This window comes from Amblyraja radiata, chromosome 2, assembly GCF_010909765.2.
Source record: "Amblyraja radiata isolate CabotCenter1 chromosome 2, sAmbRad1.1.pri, whole genome shotgun sequence".
Classification (NCBI taxonomy): domain Eukaryota; kingdom Metazoa; phylum Chordata; class Chondrichthyes; order Rajiformes; family Rajidae; genus Amblyraja; species Amblyraja radiata.
The window spans coordinates 131,540,809-131,560,246 of NC_045957.1; the positions used below are offsets into that span (position 1 = coordinate 131,540,809).

At 43.0% G+C, this 19,438-nt stretch overlaps 1 protein-coding gene across 1 annotated transcript in view; it reads left to right on the forward strand.

Annotated features, from left to right (window-relative positions):
* Positions 1–19,438, forward strand: part of gpr158 (G protein-coupled receptor 158) — a 636,863-nt gene that overhangs the window by 115,860 nt on the left and 501,565 nt on the right. Inside the window, 3 exon segments of the mRNA XM_033015870.1 lie at positions 937–975; positions 977–1,001; positions 1,004–1,041. Coding sequence (XP_032871761.1) covers positions 937–975; positions 977–1,001; positions 1,004–1,041 — 102 coding nt within the window.

Genomic DNA, 19,438 nt, shown 5'->3' on the forward strand with positions numbered 1-19,438 from the left:
ACTTTTTTGATAAATAATTAATATTATTAGATGGCATTCTGATGCAGAGGGGAGTCTTGTGGTTAATTCCAATAATGATAATATTTGACCGAAGGAACAAGGTGCCAGAACAACCCACACCCATTCATTTCAATGCATTCACTGACCTCGAGCACTCCTGTGAGGTCACTGAACCTTTTGTGACTGCAAATCCAGTTTCCTTCTGGCTTGGGTACACAAAATTGCTGGGGAAACTCAGCGGGTGCAGCAGCATCTATGGAGCGAAGGAAATAGGCGACGTTTCGGGCCGAAACCCTTCTGGCTTGTTTCCTTGTATCTCCTCAACTCCCTTCTGACTTCTATACTCAAGACTAAGAAACTGCCTTCAGTGACTTCCTCGTGAATATTATCTTGGCATTTAACAGGCTTTTGGATAAGCGTGTGGATATGCAGAGAATGGAGGAATATGGATTATGCACAGGTTGACTAAGAGATGGTCTTAGCATAATGGTTGGCACAGACATTCTGGGCTAAAGGGCTGATCTTGTGCTGTACTGTTCTGTGCTCTATATATCCTAATGAAACAAATCAAATAAGATACATATTGGGTCGACCTGCCACTTCTCAGGGGATTGAATTGGATTCAATTAAGCACAATTGTGATAAATGAGCAATGAACTAAGTTTGCATAAAAATAATTATAGAGAACATGGTATACTAACAAGCCTAAGAATTTCATCTTTTTGAGCGGATACCCTGATAGTGTACTGCTAGTAGCTGGAATGAGTATATAATAAATATTTTACATCACAAGAAACTTGCTGTATTTAGTATCTTATACTTAATGCTTCAATGCCATCATGCTCCATTCTCCAGCATTTTCTGTTTTTGTATTCATCTTAATTTGGTTGGTCGCTAAATGATCAGTCAGTCTAATGTTTTCATTTTTTCTTCCAGGGTGTGGTGAGAGTTGACATAAATCTCCAGAATGTGGACCATTGACCAGTGTTCAAGTGAAGGATGGTTGGAGGAACACACAAATGCAGACTAAACAGCACTACGGTAAGGGTCAAACACACTTATTGAAAGGTGACTTGATGCAGAAGTTATTTGCATATCTCTGGAGAGTTCTAAATTTGTACTGACTATTGACAAAAGTTACCAGAGTCATTTACAACATTATACTTCAATTGGTAATGTCTAATGAAACTCTGTTTGATGGTGTTGTCTTCTCTTACAACTGTAAGAAACATGTAACATTTAACTTAATGTTTTAAATAATAATGTGACATTCAAAGTAATATTCAATTGTGACCATACCGATTGTTATTAGACCATAAAGATATCAAAGATCTGATAGGTGATGCACTGAAAGATTGCTTCCATTGGAGGAATCCTTGGAACTGACATTGAGTTATGAAGACCATGGTCCATTGAACTTGGTGGATTGGATGTCATAGGGAAGATGTGGATGGTGGCATTGGTGATCAGGTCCTTTTGGAATTTCACGTAATATCCTGAGGTGAACGGAAACAGATGTATTCAATATAACTTGGAATATGCCATCTGTTTATATGAGTTATGCCCCTGTCCCACTTAGGAAACCTGAATGGAAACCTCTTGAGACTCTACGCCCCACCCAAGGTTTCCGTGCGGTTCCCGGAGGTTCCGGGAGATTCACGGAGGCTATTGTCAGTCTCCCTAATGGTCGAAAGTGGTTTCCGCTTCTTCTCAACCTATTTTTAGTCGCGGCCGGTTTTTAATTTTTTGAAATAATCGCCGGAACATAGAAGAAGCGGAAACCACTTTCAACCATTAGGGAGACTGACAAAAACCTCCGGGAACCACACGGAAACCGTGGGTGGGGCGCAAAGTCTACAGAGGTTTCCGTTCAGGTTTCCTAAGTGGGACAGGGGCTTTACTGTGGTCTGACATGACTGACTTCATACAACAGTTCCGAGTTTCCAATAGTCAAGAGCTGACTCCCTATATGGTTTGTCACACAAATAGAAATTAAAAAAAAAAAAAATGATAAATGATGACTAAAACTGTGAACAAAGAAAACTTTGAGGGGAAAACGATGAGTGACAGGATTCCTGCTGTCTCAAATCATCTTGTTGTGTATTCATGTTCTTTACCTGGTTTCAAACTTTAGAAACTAGGACTGCACTTCCTTCTTTATGGAATCAAAAAGTAATTGTTGATTTTATTCATTTCAATGGATGAAAATAATTGTGAGGTGAGCAGATAAGAAACTGGGCCATCGTCAAGTAATATTTGTTTGCCTTCCTTTCATACTTGAATATAGTTAGCACATAAATCCAGAAAATGACTAAAAATATTCAGCAGGTTGGGCAGCATCTTTGGAACAGAAAACAGGGTCAAATGTTTCAGGTCATTGACCTAACATCAGAAATGATAACTGTTGCTCTGTCCAAAGGCACCGCCTTTTTCATACATTCACACAATGTGTAAATCATGGGTGACATCAGTATTTATTGGAGATACAAGAGACTGCAGATGCTGGAATCCTGAGCGAAGGACAAACTGCTTGAGGAATTGAGTGGGTCAGGCAGCACCTGTGGGGAGAAATGGATGGGAGGAACATTTCTTCAAAGTGGGATACTTGGAGGAGATTTCTAAGTTTGAAGGAGGGACCCAACCCAAAACATCGTCCATCCATTTCCCTCCATAGATGCTGCCTTACCTGCAGAATTTCTCCAGTAGTTTATTTTGGTCAGTATCCATCTTAGGAACATAGAAAAATAGGTACAGGATTAGGCCATTTGGCCCTTGATAACTGTCATGGCTGATCATCTAAAATCAGTACCCCGTTCCTACTTTTTCCCCATATCCCTTGATTCGTTTAGCCTTAAGAACTATTTTTTTTTTGTTAAAAGTCAACTGCATTGGTTGGTCTGAAGACATGTAGCGAACAAAGTGAGTAATGATGGCAGATTCCTTTCATTTAAAGAAACAGATTAATTTTATTTCAATCAGATAATTTCTTGAACTGGCTTCATTGTTACATTCCAGATATTGAAAATTACTTGAACTATTACCCCCTAGTTGTCTTAGCCGTTTACAAGCTTATACTGTATATTTGGGTCTATGGAGTAAAATTCTGATGACTAGTTTAGTAAGTCACCCACTGCACTGCATGAGCTGAGCAACTGAGTATTTCTGTTTAAATTTCAAATTTCCAGCATCTGTACTATTTTGCTTTTAGATGTACAGTAAATGATTGTTCACTTAGCGTCAAAACTACAATTACTTTCCAAAGTATCACAACCTAAATTTAAAGAAAGCCACTTTTCTCGATCAGCAACTGACATGTTAGCAACATACTGGAAATGTTTCAACTACTTGTGAGGTTAATGAAGAAGGTGAAACTGATGCAAGTGTGTTTATTTCAATGGAAGAAGTGTTATGGGTAAAACAGATGAATTTAGAGCCTAGATCAGTGAATGGAACTATGATGTTGTGGAGAGGAACAGAACTGGCAGCTCAAGGTTCCAAGATGTCAATGTTTTGCCCATGATAGAGAAGGTAAAGGAGATGGAGGAGTTGCAATATGAATCACGGAGAACGTCACACTGCACCCAGAGAACATACTGGAGGGATTGTCACAGAGGCAATGTGAGTAGAGCTCAAATATAAGAAAAGAGCAATCACTCGGATGCTATCACTACAGACTAGCAATCACTGCAGACCTCCCAATAACCAGCCGGAGATGGCAGATCAGATACGTAGACAGATTTCAGAAAGATGTAAAAGAAAGTGAGGGATTTTAACTTCCCAAATATTGAGTGTGTCTTCCTTAGTGAAAAAGGCTTAGACAGGGTAGAATTTGTTAGTTGTATCCAAGAAGGCTTGTTGAAAAATTATGTAGACAGTTCATCCAGAGGAGGGACCATACTGCACCATTATTTTGGGAAATGAGCCTGGCTATGTGACTGATGTTTCAGTGGGTAAATATTTTGGAAACAATAATCGATATGAATAAGGATAAGTGTAAACCTTGTGTAAGGTACCAAAATGGGGTACGGCAGGTTACAATGTTATTAGGCAGGGAGAGTAAATGGGGAGCCACTTTTATTGGGTAAGTCAACATCTTGCATGTGGAAAACTGAGCAGACATCCACCTCTTCTTATCCATCATTCGAAACATATTCCAGTAAGGAGGAGGGATAAAGATGGCAAGGTAAAGGAACCTTGAATGAGGACAAGGGTTGTAAATTTCATCAAAAAGGAAAAGGAAACTTGTATAAGGTTTAGGAAGATAAAATCAGACTGGGCCTTGAGGAATATAAAGCAAGTAGGAACTGAAGTAGAGAATTAGAAGGGCCAGAAAAGGATGTGAAATGTAATTGGCAAGTTGAATCTTAAAGAAAATATTCAAACTATTTTGTGCATACATTAAATACTAGAGGTGAACTAGGGAGCAGGGAGGATCAGATTCAGATTCAGATTCAGATTCAGATTCAAACTTTATTGTCATTGTGCAGTGTACAGTACAGAGACAACGAAATGCAGTTAGCATCTCCCTAGTAGAGCGACATAGAATATGAGCAATAAATAAATATATTTACGTACATACAGTCGTAGTAGTATCACTCGATAATGGAGAGAATTGATGCTTAGAGTCAGAAGATGTGGGCGAGATACTAAACAAGTATTTTGCATCGATACTCACCAAGGAGGACATGGAGAATAGTGAGATCAGTGTGAACTGGAGAGTAGCCAATCTTGTTCCTTTGTTTAAGAAAGGAAGTAGAGATAATCCAGGGAAATTATTGTGAGTGATTGAGACGTGCGTGAAACATGCTGCCAGGGGTGGTAATGGAAGCAGATACAATGGTAGTGTTTACAAGAATTTTAGATAGGCAGGGAATGGTGTGATAAAGATCAAATACAGGAGATTAATTTGACAGATATTGTGGGCTGAAGCGTCTGTTGCAATGCTGTACTGTTCTCCAGAGAGTTGTGAATTTATGGAATCACCCAGAGAGTTGTGAATTTATGGAATTCCCTGCCACAGAGGGCAGTGGAGGCCAAATCACTGGATGGATTTAAGAGAGAGTTAGATAGAGCTCTAGGGGCTAGTGGAATTAAGGGATATGAGGAGAAGGCAGGCACGGGTTATTGATAGGGGCCGATCAGCCATGATCACAATGAATGGCGGCGCTGGCTCGAAGGGCCGAATGGCCTCCTCCTGCACCTATTTTCTATGTTTCTGCTGTTCTATGTTCTATTACATTTGTGAGAGCTTGCTTCAGATTTTCATTTGACATAAGGATAAAGCAGCACATCCAAATTGTAGTTCACTGCTGTGATGACCCAGGAGGAGATCCAGTATAAAAACACGGTAAACATACCTTTCTTGTCTTGCAAATAAATATGAGACACACTTGTTAAGATTGATGTAAAACTGATGGTAAGGCTGAGATGCGAAAGGCACCAGGCAGTGGGTAGGGCAGACATGACAGAGTGAATTGCTTTCCCTTCGTCTAACTTCCCTCATGTTATGATAAATACCAAAAATATATAAATTCAGACGGATGAAATGGAATACTTTTAATATTCAGCTAAGGGAGATAAATGGCTTGATGCAAAAGGTGAAGCTGGTTTTCAGCTTTACTGATCTTAACAGAAGGAACAACCCCCATGACTGACATGAACATATAGTTTCCTTTCACCCCCAATAACGCCCCCGTCGGCAATAAGATGCCAGCTATGCATTTTGGTTCAAGAATGTGACTCAGATTCTGTGCTGGGCCCGTTACCATTTGTCATCTATATCATTGATTTGGAAGAGAACATACACGGCAAGATTAGCAAGTTTGCAGATCACACAAAAGTGTGTGGTTTTGCAGTTCGTGAAGATGGTTTTCAAAAATTGCAGCAGGATCTTGATCGATTTGTCAGGTGGGCTGAGGAATGGTTGATGGAATGTAATGCAGAGAAATGTGAGGTGTTGCATTTTGGGAAATCTAACATGGGCAGGTCCTACACCGTGAATGGTAAGGCTCTGGGGAGTGTTGTAGAGCAGAGGGATCTAGGAGTGCAGGTGCATGGTCCCTTGAAGGTAAAGTCGCAGGTAGATTGGGCGGTCAAAAAGGCTTTTGGCACATTGTCCTTCATCTGCCGGAGCACTGCATACAGAAGTTGGGAGGTCATGTTGCAGTTGTATAAGACGTTGGTGAGGCCGCATTTAGAGTATTGTGTTCAGTTCTGGGCATTGCATTATGTTGTCAAGCTGGAAAGGGTACAGAGAAGATTTACAAGAATGTTGCCAGGACTCGAGGGTCTGAGCTATAGGGAGAGGTTGAGTAGGCTGGGACTCTATTCCTTGGAGCACAGGAGGATGAGGAGTGATCTTACAGAGGTGGATAAAATTATGAGAGGAATAGATCGGGTCGATGCACAGAGCAGGTGAATCGAGGAGCAGTGGACATACGTTTAAGGTGAAGGGGAAAAGATTTAATAGGAACCTGAGGGGTAACTTTTTCACACAAAGGGTGGTGGATGTATGGAACATGCTGCCAGATGAGGTAGTTTGAGGCTGGGACTATCCCAACATTTAAGAAGCAGTTAGACAGGTACATGGACAGGACAGGTTTGCAGGGATATGGATCAAATGCTGGTAGGCGGGACTGGTGTAGCTAGGACATGTTGGGCGGTGTGGGGAAGTTGGACTGAAGGGCCTGTTACTATACTGTATCACCCTATGATTCTATGACTAATTCAGCTTTAAAAATTAAATATTATGCTTGGTCTATTGAACACCTGTATTTGTTTGAGAAAATATAATTGAATAGGCTAATTAGCTAAAAAACGCAAAATTATTTAGATTGGTAAAAGCTAGTAGAAGTTGACCAATATGAAAGCGCAGCATTATTTATTGTTATTCCCAATTTACAGTAACATTCTGATAATCCACCTCATCAATATACAGAAATCTTTAGTGTAGGAAGCAACTGCAGAGGCTGGCTTACAGTGAAGATAGACACAAAAAGCTGGAGTAACTCAACGGGACAGACAGCATCTCTGGAGAGAAGGAATGGGTGACGTTTACGGATCGAGACCCTTCTTCAGCCAGCTGACTGGCCTGCTGAGTAACTCAGGCTATTTGTGTCCATATACAGAAATCTTGTTGGTTCAGCATCTGGGATAACAAGTGATATTTCCGGTGCTGCATTGAAAACTCACCAGGGCCCCATTTCCCATTCAAACTCACTGGTGCTTCATTTCCTACAATAGTTTTGAACTCCACTGTGTGTAGATTGGTTACTTCTCATTAACCAATTGTAGTGCTTGTTAGTAGAAGCTCCAACTATTATGGGGTTTATATTATCATAAGTCTGTTTAAGTAATTAGTCAGAGTAGCTGCTAGTTTACTGTAACACCAAGCAGAAGAATGCTGTGAGTGAACTTTAATAAACATGTGTTGTACCGTGACATATGTATGAGTCAACTCATTACATGGTGTCAAGAAGTAGTTTCTTACCCACCCCGTTTAAGTTTATCGGGTTTTATTTATTTCTAACATGTTTTATGTGCCTGTAATCTCCATCATGGCAAATTCGTCTCGCCATCCTAGTCCTCTGATCTTTGACTCTGATATCGCCAAACGATGGCGCCTTTTTGAGCGCGACTATACCCACTACATTTGTATTGTTCATTGCAACGATCCGCCAGAGGTACATGTTTCCGTACTCTTAAACCTTGCTGGCCCTGATGCAGTGAAGTGTACGGATCGTTTTACTTTAGCGCCTGCTGTTTTAGACCACAACAATCTGGTCCTGGTGCCTGCAGAAACGATTGATGATCCTGCTGTTCTACTTGCAAAGTTCAGACAGCTGCGTGACCTCCCTTCAAATTCTATAATTGAACGCACCAAGTTTTTTGCTTGTTTCCACAGCAGGACAAACCCATTGAGTGTTTTTTGAGCAACTTAAAGCACATGACTGAGCGCTGTGGTTTTGAGAATTTATGCGATGATCTGATCTGCGATAAACTCGTTGGAGGTATGCTCAGTGACAATGTGAGAGCGAACTGCTTCGTAACACTGACCTGACTAAATCAAGCCGAACACGCCTGTCGGACCGCTGAGATATCGGATTCTCACACAAGCTCTGTAACCTCTGGGCAGCGCTCCCAGTATAATATCAACCTTGCCAATACCTCCTGTCACACCAAGCCTTCACAGCCTTCCCCTCCCTGGCAGCAAGAAAGGCCTACTGCTTGGTGCCCTAATTGTAACAATTCTCATGCTCCAGGTCGGGAATTCTGCGTTGCTTATGGTAAAAGGGGGCGTCGGAGGATGGAGATGGCAGCCCTGCCGGCAGTCTGTTCGTTTTTTCATCCCTTTTGTTATTTTTAGCGTTTAAAGTTTTTTTTAATGTTCTTCTGTTTGTTTTATGTGGGGGGAGGGGGGATCAAGTTTTCGATCACATTCACCGGGCTCTGCGACCTAACATCGCTGGAGCTGGAAGCCGCCTCGGACTGTTGTGAGCCCCACCGCGGGGCGCGAACTTACTATCGGAGCGGATCCCTTGCCTGGGATCGCTCTCACCGCGGCCTGCAGACTTACCATCAAGGGCTCGCAGTCTCAGGAGAGGCTAGTCGGGAGCTCCAATGCCGCAGAAGGTTCGTCCAGCCCCGACGCGAGGTTTGATCGCCCGGCGCGGGGGAGCTGATATCCCTCCCCGATCTGGGAGCTGAATGCCTCGACGTGGAGGGCGCGAACGCCTCCAGCTACGGGAGTCAAGACGTTCCTGTCAACAGGGGGCTCGAGGCCCCCGACCGAGGAAGAGCAACAAGGGAAGGGCTTGGAACATTATTTTCACCTTCCATCACAGTGAGGAATGTGTAGGAGTCACTGTGATGGATGTTTATGTTAAAATGTGTTTTCTGAGTGTTGCTTTTTAAAAATTGTATGACAGTCCTGGCCAGTGAATTTCAGTGTATGTGACAATAAATGAACTTATGAACATATGAAAATTTGCAACTACTGTAAGAAATTTAACCAATTCGCAAAATATTGCCTTTCCCGTGCGACTCGAACCATCCCAAGGAAAACTGTACACCTGCTAAAACATGAACCTAGAGCTGGATGCGCCATCCCCTACTCTCCTCTCTGAAACCCAAGATAACAGTTCAGACATCCACTCCCTCCTCCCTTCCTCTAACGAGCAACTCGACCCTGAAGTCACCATGAATGTTAATAACAAAACTGCGATCGCTAAGATCGATACCAGAGCAATGAGTAATGTCATTTCTTTATCTGAATTTAAAAGAATACGTAATGCTGAGCATGTTGAAAAAGCTTCGGCCATGTTACGGGCAAAGTGGGGTGGGGTTCTGCACCCGCTTGGAGAAATTGATTTGAACTGCACCATAGACTCGTGGTCTCATATCCTTACGTTTTTTTTATCATCCGAGGGGATTCTGCAACTCTGCTTGCTGTCCATCAACTCTTGGCTCTGCTGTCCATCAACTCTTTCTCGCTGAGGGCCCCACTCAGCAGATATTCTCACAATATAAAGAACTCTTTAACGATGAGCTTGGTAAGCTGCCCCTCAACTACAATATCGCCGTTGATCCCAAAATCACTCCTGTGGTCCAAGCCCCACACCATGTTCCACATGCCATGTGACACAGAGTACACAATGAGCTCCAGCGGATGGTCTCCCTGGGTGTCATAGCTACAGTTACTGACCCATCTGACTGGGTTTCCACTATGGTGGTTGCAACAACAACAAAAAACCAAGGAAGAAATCCATATCTGCATCAACCCCAAGGACCTAAACACAGCAATCAAACGCCCACACTGCCCTATGCGAATGGTAGAGGAAGTTGCTGCTCAAGTAGGCAACGCATTCCTGTTCTCCATTCTGGATGCCAAAAGCTCGTTTTGGCAGATCCCGCTGGACCCAGACTTGTCCAACCTTACTACGTTCGGCACCCCATTCTGCCATTACAAATTCCTGAGAATGCCCTTTGGCATCAACTCTGCCAGCGAGGTTTTCCAGTGCACAACGGAACAATTGTTTGTGGGATATCCGTGCGCCATCATTATCCGTGCGCCATCATTTACGGACACGGCAAGGCTGAACATGATGCCAATCTGAAGAGAGTATTGGACCGTGCTAAAGACTTTCATGTCAAGCTCAATCCCCTGAAATATAAAATTTGAATCCCGGAAGTCACCTATGTTGGGCATGTTTTCACCAGTGATGGTCTCCGACCGGACCCATCATAAACTACTGCCATTGACGAGATGCCGGTTCCTGCTGATGTTATGAGTTTACAAAGATTCCTTGTAATGGTTAACCACCTGGGGAAATTTATTCCCAACCTCAGCGATATATATGCCCCCCTGCGGGAACTGACACACAAATACACTGAATGGTCCTGGTATCCACAACACCAAAGAGCTTTTGATATCCTCAAGTTGCAGCTCACCCTCACCTACTTCGCTTTAGAGTTGCCGGTGACACTCACATGTGATGCGTCCCAGTACGGACTTGGCTCTGCCTGCCTACCGATTGCAACTACAAGCCTGTTGCATATGCCTCCCGCACACTGACCGACACTGAACAACGTTACACCCAAAGTGAAAAAGAGTTACATGCAGTGGTTTTCACCTGCACGAAAAACAAAGACTTTATTTTGGGGAAATCTGTGACTGTAGAAAGTCACTGGTCACTAACTTGAACAAACCCATCCACGCCGCTCCGGCTCGTTTGCAATGGATGATGATGCAGCTGTAGCGTTTCGATTTCAACATTGTCTACAAAAAGGGCAAGGACATGCACACAGCTGACACACTATCAAGAGCCCCACGCAAAACCCGCGAACAACAGCCCTCTGAACAGGACCAGTTCTCAGTAACTAAGTTATCATATGTTCCCACTGATTGCCTAAGCAGCCTGGTAGAGCACACGGTTGCTGACAAGACTTTACAATTGCTGTTCGCAGTCATTCGGCGTGGCTGGCCGGATAAACAACACAGCACCCCACTCGCGATCCGCCCATACTTCCTGGTTCGCGACTAACTGGTGCTACAGGACAGGATTATAGTCAAGGGTCACAAAGCAGTTGTACCAGCCATTCTCCGGGACAAGTACTACGATGCTGTCCACAGGAGTCACCCTGGTGTGGAGACAACCTTACAACTGGCGCAGAGCATGTTTCACTGGCCTGGTATGACCAAGTACATAAAAAACTGAGGCCTGCGCCATCTGCAAAAGTCTAACGCCACACCAGCAGAAACAACCTTTACTGTTGCACCTGGTTCCCCCTCTGCCGTGGTCCACGGTAGCCACAGACATATTCGAATGGCAGGGGAAACACTATCTGGTTCTTGTCGACTCATATTCGGGCTGGTTCGAAATTGACCTACTCCAAACCATCACATCTGAAGCAGTCATCGAGACGTTGTCATGCCATTGCTCTGTGCACGGTTCCCCTGCACGCCTCCTATCCGACAATGGCAGTCAGTTCACCAGTCAGCTCTTCAGAAACTTCGCTCAACAATGGGACTTTCGACATATCACCAGACTGTAGAAACCTGAGTTTCCATAGTCCAACGGTCTGTCCGAAGCGCAAAACAACTAACGGAGCGTTCTTATCTTGCCAAATCCGACGTTTACCTGGACTTGCTCAGCTTGAGGAACATTGACCACGATCTCATACTGATGTCTTGCCAAACCCATGCTGCCCTGCCCGTACCCCAGCAGCTGTTGCAGCCCCAGGTCCGTTCAACTCCCGTGGTCCAGAAACAACTCCAGCTGAAACGTGATGCACAAAAACGATCTTTTGACAAGTCCAGCAAATCATTTAAACCTCTCTCCAGTGGACAGGTGGTTCGCCTCCAGCCCAACAAGGGTTATGCCCGTCTGGGTCACATCCACAGCCCTGCCAAAGAACCGCGCTCTTACCTGGTAAGCCGACTGCTCAACAGACTGTGTTCCCCGCGGCCTCTCCACGGCGTTCAGCGCCCAGCTCGCCTATTTCACCACCTCCACTCGACGGGCCTCCAGTGCCGTCCCCTGTCACTTCCCCAGTCACTTCACCGGTGAAAGGAGGAGACGCGGATTTATACCGCAGCACGCCGGACGGGTCAGCAGGCAACCCCTTAGATATGGAGATTTGGTGTAATCAGCTATACTTCCCCATATGCACGATTAGCGTTTTGGCGGCTGTATTATCTAACCACCATGTATCAATGCTATATTTTGTTTCTATAAGGAAATATGTAGATTGGTTACTTCTTACTAACCAATTGTAGTGCTTGTTAGTAGAAGCTCTGCCTACTATGCGGTTTATATTATCAGAAGTCTGTTTAAGTAATTAATCTGAGCAGCTGCTAGTTTACTGTAACACCATGCAGTAGAATGCTGTGAGTGAACTTTAATAAACATGTGTTGTACCTTGACTCATTACACTGTGATCATGCTGTCTGTGCTCCCTTGAGACTAATGGGGCTCATTGGAAAATGTATTACACTTAAATACATAATACGGTATTAAGAGGGAAATGACTTCTGATAGTCCAGAAAACGGCCAGTATGGCACTGCCAAAGTGTCGGGTGTGCTGGATTTTTGGAATTTTACTGTGGTTGCAGTATTTGCCTGTAGTTTTCCTTAATAACCAAAAATACTTGAATTTAATGAAAATATTTTGTGAATAAACAACCTGAATCAAATCAAAAATAGAAACGGAAAAGTTCATGCCCTGCTTGCATTCAAATATTTAAAAAAATAATAAAGCACAAAGGACAATGTGCCTCCATATATGTTAAATTATTATGTAAACTAAAACTAGGATTTGTTGTCAGTAGTCCTCCGTGAATCAATTTTTTGTACATAAACTCACTGAACAGATATTGCTGATTAGATTCTGTGGGTTCTTGAACACAAGACCCATGGCCATTGTATGCGAACAAAATGCACAGTTTGTCACTGTCTGAGTTATTTCTGTGCCCGAGGGACTAACCATTTATTTAGATATTCAATAGCTATTAAGAGTTTTCTGTCAATTGTGCTCAAGAAAAATTCATTTTAATTAAGGGCAAATTAATCATCAGTGTCTGCTACCTTCATGCTAACATCAATTTACAAATGATCTTTAAAATCAGATTAGGAGCCTTCAGATGAGGTATTCACTGGTGCTTTTGGCTTCATTGGTTGCATTGGCTGACGGCTGAGGAACAATAATAGTAATAATTGGCATGAACGTTGAATTCTCCCAGTTTTGCTAGCCCTTGCTGTCTCCTCCCCTTCCTTAACCCTCGAGCTGTCTCCTCCCATCCCCCCGCCCTTGGGCTCCTCCTCCCTTTTTCCTTCCTTCTCCCCCCCACCCCCTATCAGTCTGAAGAAGGGTTTCGGCCCGAAACATCACCTATTTCCTTCGCTCCATAGATGCTGCTGCACCCGCTGAGTTTCTCCAGCATTTTTGTGTACCAACAATAATAGTAAGATGGACACAAAATGTTGGGGAGGCAGGCAGCATCTCTGGAGAGACGTTTCGGATCCAGACCTTTTCATACTAAGTAAGATAGTATCCACAGTGTTTTAGACTTACTGATATCTGTATTATTGTTGTAAAACTATCAACCGATCAAGTCTCAATGTTAATAATATTTCAATACACTCGGTGAACTATCGATGTTTTGTAATGCATTTCATCAAGAGCTTGCTCGGTGATGAAGTCCATTGGTTAGGTAAGACTCCAGTTGTGAATAAGTACTTTTTTTTAAATGAGTGATCTTAAATCGTTTGTGTAGTAATGATGTGTAGTTGTAGCAGGAAATGAATGCTGCAAAATTCAAGGATATTGAATATCTTTCAGAAAGAATCTTATCATTAACTCTTCATGTGATGTAATGTGGATTTGATACTTTGGCAGTTCTGTTACCAGACTAATATTCCAGAGGTCCGATTTGATTATTCCAGAATATGAATTTGAATCCCATCATAGTAGATAGGGAATTTTAATCCTAAAATAAGAAATAACCTGCAATTATTTGGATATCTAAAAAATCAAATTCCATGATATTGAAGCTTTTTATAACACGTTTAAAAATGCTGGTTCAGCTTTGTTGGTTTTGATGAATGCTAACAAGGTTGCTAATTAACAATGCTTGCTATCAAACAGCATCACAAGATCCAATTTTAAATTTCTGGGAAAAAAACATTTTCTGTTTTCCTATTATTTATGATTTTCAGTATTTGCTGTTCTTTGACATTTCAATTTAATTCGGGTCACGAATCAGAAAAACAGGGACCAAAGTAATCAGCAAGCCCCCTTGACACTGCCAATGTGGGTGTTGAACTTGTTTGCTCATTTTGGCTTCCACACCTACATTACTCCTATTGATGAACTGCTAATCAGATGGCATTAAGGACAGTCCATATTTTTGCATCCCATGTGATTCTCAGCTGGCTTACAGATGTCAGTCAAAGCAAGAATGCAGCTGTGAAGTATTCTTGGATTTACTGATTTCCCTTTTGAATTATGTCCCAGGTGTCTCCCAGATTTTCACATATCTACCAAAAAATACGTCTATCTGTGGATACCCGGCAAAGAAAGGGGTCTTGCCCCTCCATGGCCTCAGGGGCATAACCTGTGAATAGCGCTGTTGTTCTCTGCTGACTTCTCCTCAAGCAGATTCCCAATATTCCCCATTCTCCTAACCACATAATTTTAAATCCAATGCCAAGATCGCATTGCAAACTCTCCCTCCAAGCAAGCTGGCCTCCATCTTAGCCAACTTTGTTCCGCCACATGGAGCTTGTTGATTTCTCTTCCTTACACTTGCATCCCCAGCTGCTCCTCCCTGCACTCGTCTTAGCATTGAACGTATCTTGTTTACGCTTCACCCTGCATCCATTCCTGTCCTCTCCACATAGGTCTTTGCACAAGCCCCATTCATCACCCCCACCCCTTTAACAGTTACTTGGTAACTCTAAAGGGCCTGTCCCACTTTGGCGACTTTTTAGGCGAGTGCAGGAGACTGCGCTCGCCACGTGATTGCCACATGGTCGCCACATGTTCGCTGGTGGTCTCAGGTGAGTCTCCTACATGGTTGCGAGGAGTTCCCGCATTCTGGGAACTAGTCGCGACCTCATGTTGAAAAATTTCCTGCGACCAAAAATTGGTCACCATGGAGAAAATTGATACTTTTGTAGTCGTAGGTGCAGTTGTAGTGGGGTCGCCATGTAGTTATAGGTAGTCGAGTTAGTTGTAGGTAGTTTTAGTTAATCGCCTTTGCTGACCGGGCATTTTCATTGGCTCATTGAAAGCACGAGTTTTCAGAACCAAGGATAACCGACCGGTAGATCAACTCTGTCTATTCCTCTCATAATTTTAAATACCTCTATCAAGTCCCCCCTTAACCTACTGCGCTCCAAAGAATAAAGACCTATCTTGTTCAACCTTTCTCTGTAGCTTAGGTGCTGAAACCCAGGCAACATTCTAGTAAATCTCCTCTGTACTCTCTCTATTTTGTTGACATCTTTCCTATAATTTGGTGACCAGAATTGTACACCGTACTCCAGAATTGGCCTCACCAATGCCTTGTACAATTTAAATTTTATTTGTGGTTGAACCAGTGCTGTACAGAGGTTCATCTTGTCTTTTTTGTAGACAGCAAATGCTGGAGTAACTCAGCAGGAACAGGCAGCATCTCTGGAGAAAATGCTGGAGTAACTCAGCAGGAACAGGCAACATTTCTGGAGAGAGGGAATGGGTGACGTTTCGGTTGAGACCCTGCTTCAGATGTTTGAGGAAGTTGTCTTCTTTTGTATTCTACCTGTAAAGTCCAGAATCCCACCAGTGTTTTAATCCCCTCCTCAACTGGCCCTGAGACTTCCAATGAACTGTGCCCTTGCACCCGAGATCACTGTGATGACACCCTCTCATAATTGTGACCTTTATATTATTTCTTATTCTTCCTACTAAAAAGTAGTGTTTCACATTTCTCAGCATTCATTTTTACCTGCCACCCATTTGCCCATTCCAACAGTCTGCCTATGTTTCCTTATGACCCTCACAGATCACAACACCGAATTTTGTGTAAATGTAAATAGTGCCCCGCTCACCCATTCATTAATACATTGACCTTGAGGAACTTCCCTGCACATTTTCCATCTATGGGGGACCAGTGAATTTCCATGCTCAGATTGGTGAGATAGAAGAATGCGAACCTGGAATTGCTCAATGGCTTTTTTGGCATTATAGCTGCATATTTAGTTACTCTAATACTGCGGTGAAAATTTCACGAGAACAAGATTAAAATGCGATATTCGCAGATTAACATTTGTTGGTTACCTGAGAGAGCAGAGTGTTGAAACTGACATTGTCGATTTCAGCTTGACCTTCTCCATTAATGTTTTGTAAGTTCTTGCAATTGTTACAGTGCCATACAACAGGTGATCAAATCACCTGCAAGTGAGTGCCCTTTTAAGTACCTGTCCGCTGATTCTGAACATTTTATTGCAGGTTGGACCTGTTTAGGATATAAATCGTCATAAACATCAATCACCAAAAAAATTCTGCAACTTACCCATTGCCAGTTTTACTGATGGGGTTGCTAAGTTGATATGCTACCAAAATATCGGTATTGGCATTGGTATTGACTTTTATTGCCAAGTGTACAGAGACAATTTTGACCAAGGCCAGGAAGGCACATATTTTGCATCTGGTCCTCTGATTTCAAGGTGAATAGCCCTTTGCTTATTATGGGAACACCCAGTTAGATTTCCTGGTTCCTCCATTACTGCCCCTGAGACAAACCTTGCAGCTAGTCATTGTTCCATTTTGGGACATTTGACATTCAAACCCTCTTGACTCTTGAGTCTGTGCTGCAAAATAATTACATAGAAACATAGAAACATAGAAAATAGGTGCAGGAGTAGGCCATTCGGCCCTTCGAGCCTGCACCGCCATTCAATATGATCGTGGCTGATCATCCAACTCGGTATCCTGTACCTGCCTTCTCTCCATACCCCCTGATCCCTTTAGCCACAAGGGCCACATCTAACTCCCTCTTAAATATAGCCAATGAACTGGCCTCAACTACCTTCTGTGGCAGAGAATTCCAGAGATTCACCACTCTCTGTGTGAAAAATGTTTTCCTCATCTCGGTCCTAAAATATTTCCCCCTTATCCTTAAACTGTGACCCCTTGTTCTGGACTTCTCCAACATCAGGAACAATCTTCCTGCATCGAGCCTGTCCAACCCCTTAAGAATTTTGTAAGTTTCTATAAGATCCCCCCTCAATCTTCTAAATTCTAGCGAGTACAAGCCAAGTCTATCCAGTGGACAATTTTCCGCATTGCTAGGTAGATGCTGATGTATTGGCGTCGCATGGCCGGAGGTGCACGGAGAGCTCGATCTGAAATGCAGGTCCTCAGTTTAATAGCTGGGATGTTGTCACATTTGGTGAATACAATGCTATCAGCCATATTATGGCATCTCGTGGAGTGAATGAACCTGGTTGAAAACTGGCTTCTATGATGGTTGGGCTCCGAGGAAGGAAATTATATGGATCATCTATTTGGCAAATCTGACTGACATGGTAATGAATAATTTAGCCATGACTTTCACATTCACCTACTGGGCCAGCCCAACATTGGGAATAGGGATGTTCTTGTAGCTAATGTGACAGAACAGCAGAGCAACTGTCTAATTTAGTGGTTTTAAGATCATTTAGCTCCGCCCGTTGCAGTATTAGCTGTTTACTGAACTCATCATCCTGCATTGTGGCTTCTCTATGCAGGCGGCTCATCAGTTTTAGGTGCATCAGGTAACATTCCCAGCAAATCCTTTTGGGTTTTTCATGACATTGGGTTGATCTGCTGACTTGAAATTATTGGAAGAGTGAGGCTATGTTGGGCCATGAAGTTACAGGCTGTAGTAGTGCCTGCTGCTACCGAAGGTCCATGGCACCTCAGGAATGACCAATTTTGAGCTGGTAGTATTTTAGTAGTGACACGCCAGACAATGTCTTTCACAAAGACGAGTGATAAGTCAAGGCAATTGGAAACTGAAAGAAGGTTTTAGCTGCAGAAAAGTGTTTTAAGGTACAAGCCAGGTTCGGAGATCAGGTTCTGAGCCATATGCAGGATTACTTGTCGTGTGCAGAGTGTAGCAGTTTGATAATGAATGCAAGGTTTGTTTATAGTTTCCAGTGCCACTGTGCTAAGATCACATTAATAGTCTGTAGCAAAGCTGCTGGTGGTACTCTGCGGGTCAAGTGGCATCTCTGGAGGCAGAGGAATAGTCAAAGGTTCATGACGAGACTCCGTATCAGGGCCAGAGTGTAGCGGGGAGATAGTCCGTATAAAAGACAGATGGGCTGCTGGCATAAAACCAACTATTCCTTAGATTGATTTTCATGAGTGGTAACTATCTGCCTTCTTTATGAATGTTCTAAATGTCAAAGACAATCAAGTGTTTGTCAAAAATTCTACTCTTGTTTTTCTACCCCACAGTCCAATGTTAATCTTGGATGATTTGTGGATATGTGAGCCTCTCATTTACATGTAGTGGACAGGATTGTAGGCAGCGGAACTGTTAAACAGAATGTATGAAGTTTACTTGACCAGGCTGGTAAATCCAGCCCAGTTTTTAAACACACACAACATATTTCAGCCAACTACAAAGTACTGCAATAAAAACAGAAAATGTTGGATACTCTCAACAGTTCTGATGAAAGGCCCCAGGCCAAAATATCAACGGTTTAGTGTCATTGTCATGAAGTCGTACAGCACAGAAACAGGCCAACTGGTCCATGCCAACCAAGATGCCCTACCTCAGCTAGTTTCTTTTTCCACAGACACCGTCTGACCCACTGAGTGTTTTGAGCATTTTCTATTTTATTTCAGATAGAGAGTAACTGCAGCTTTAGTTTAGTTTAGTTTAGGGATACAGCACGGAAACAGGTCCGTCGGCCCACTGAGTCTGCACCAACCAGCGATCTCCACACACTAGCACTATCCTACACACATTAGGGACAATTTATATTTATACCAAGTCAATGAACCTACAAACTTGTACGTCTTTGGAGTGTGGGAGGAAACCGAAGATCTTGGAGAAAACCCACGCTGGTCACGGGGAAAATGTACAAACTCTGAACAGTCAGCACTCATAGTCAGGATCGATCCCCGGGTCTCTGGTGCTGTAAGGGAGAAACTCAACCGCTGTGCCACTGTGCCGTCCCTTTCTTATAATTATTGTGGCCATTCATTTTTTTTCACTTGCACTGCTTCATGATTTGGTTGTGAGCACGTGACTTGCTCGATGTCCTCTGTTGAGTGCAGTTATTGAAGCAGCTGAGTCAGATAATGATAGTAGTCCAGGTGAATGCCCTATCAGATTCTGCTCCACCCCTTCTCTGGAGGTTCCTGATATTTGCAATAGTTTGCTATTAATACAATACTCCCC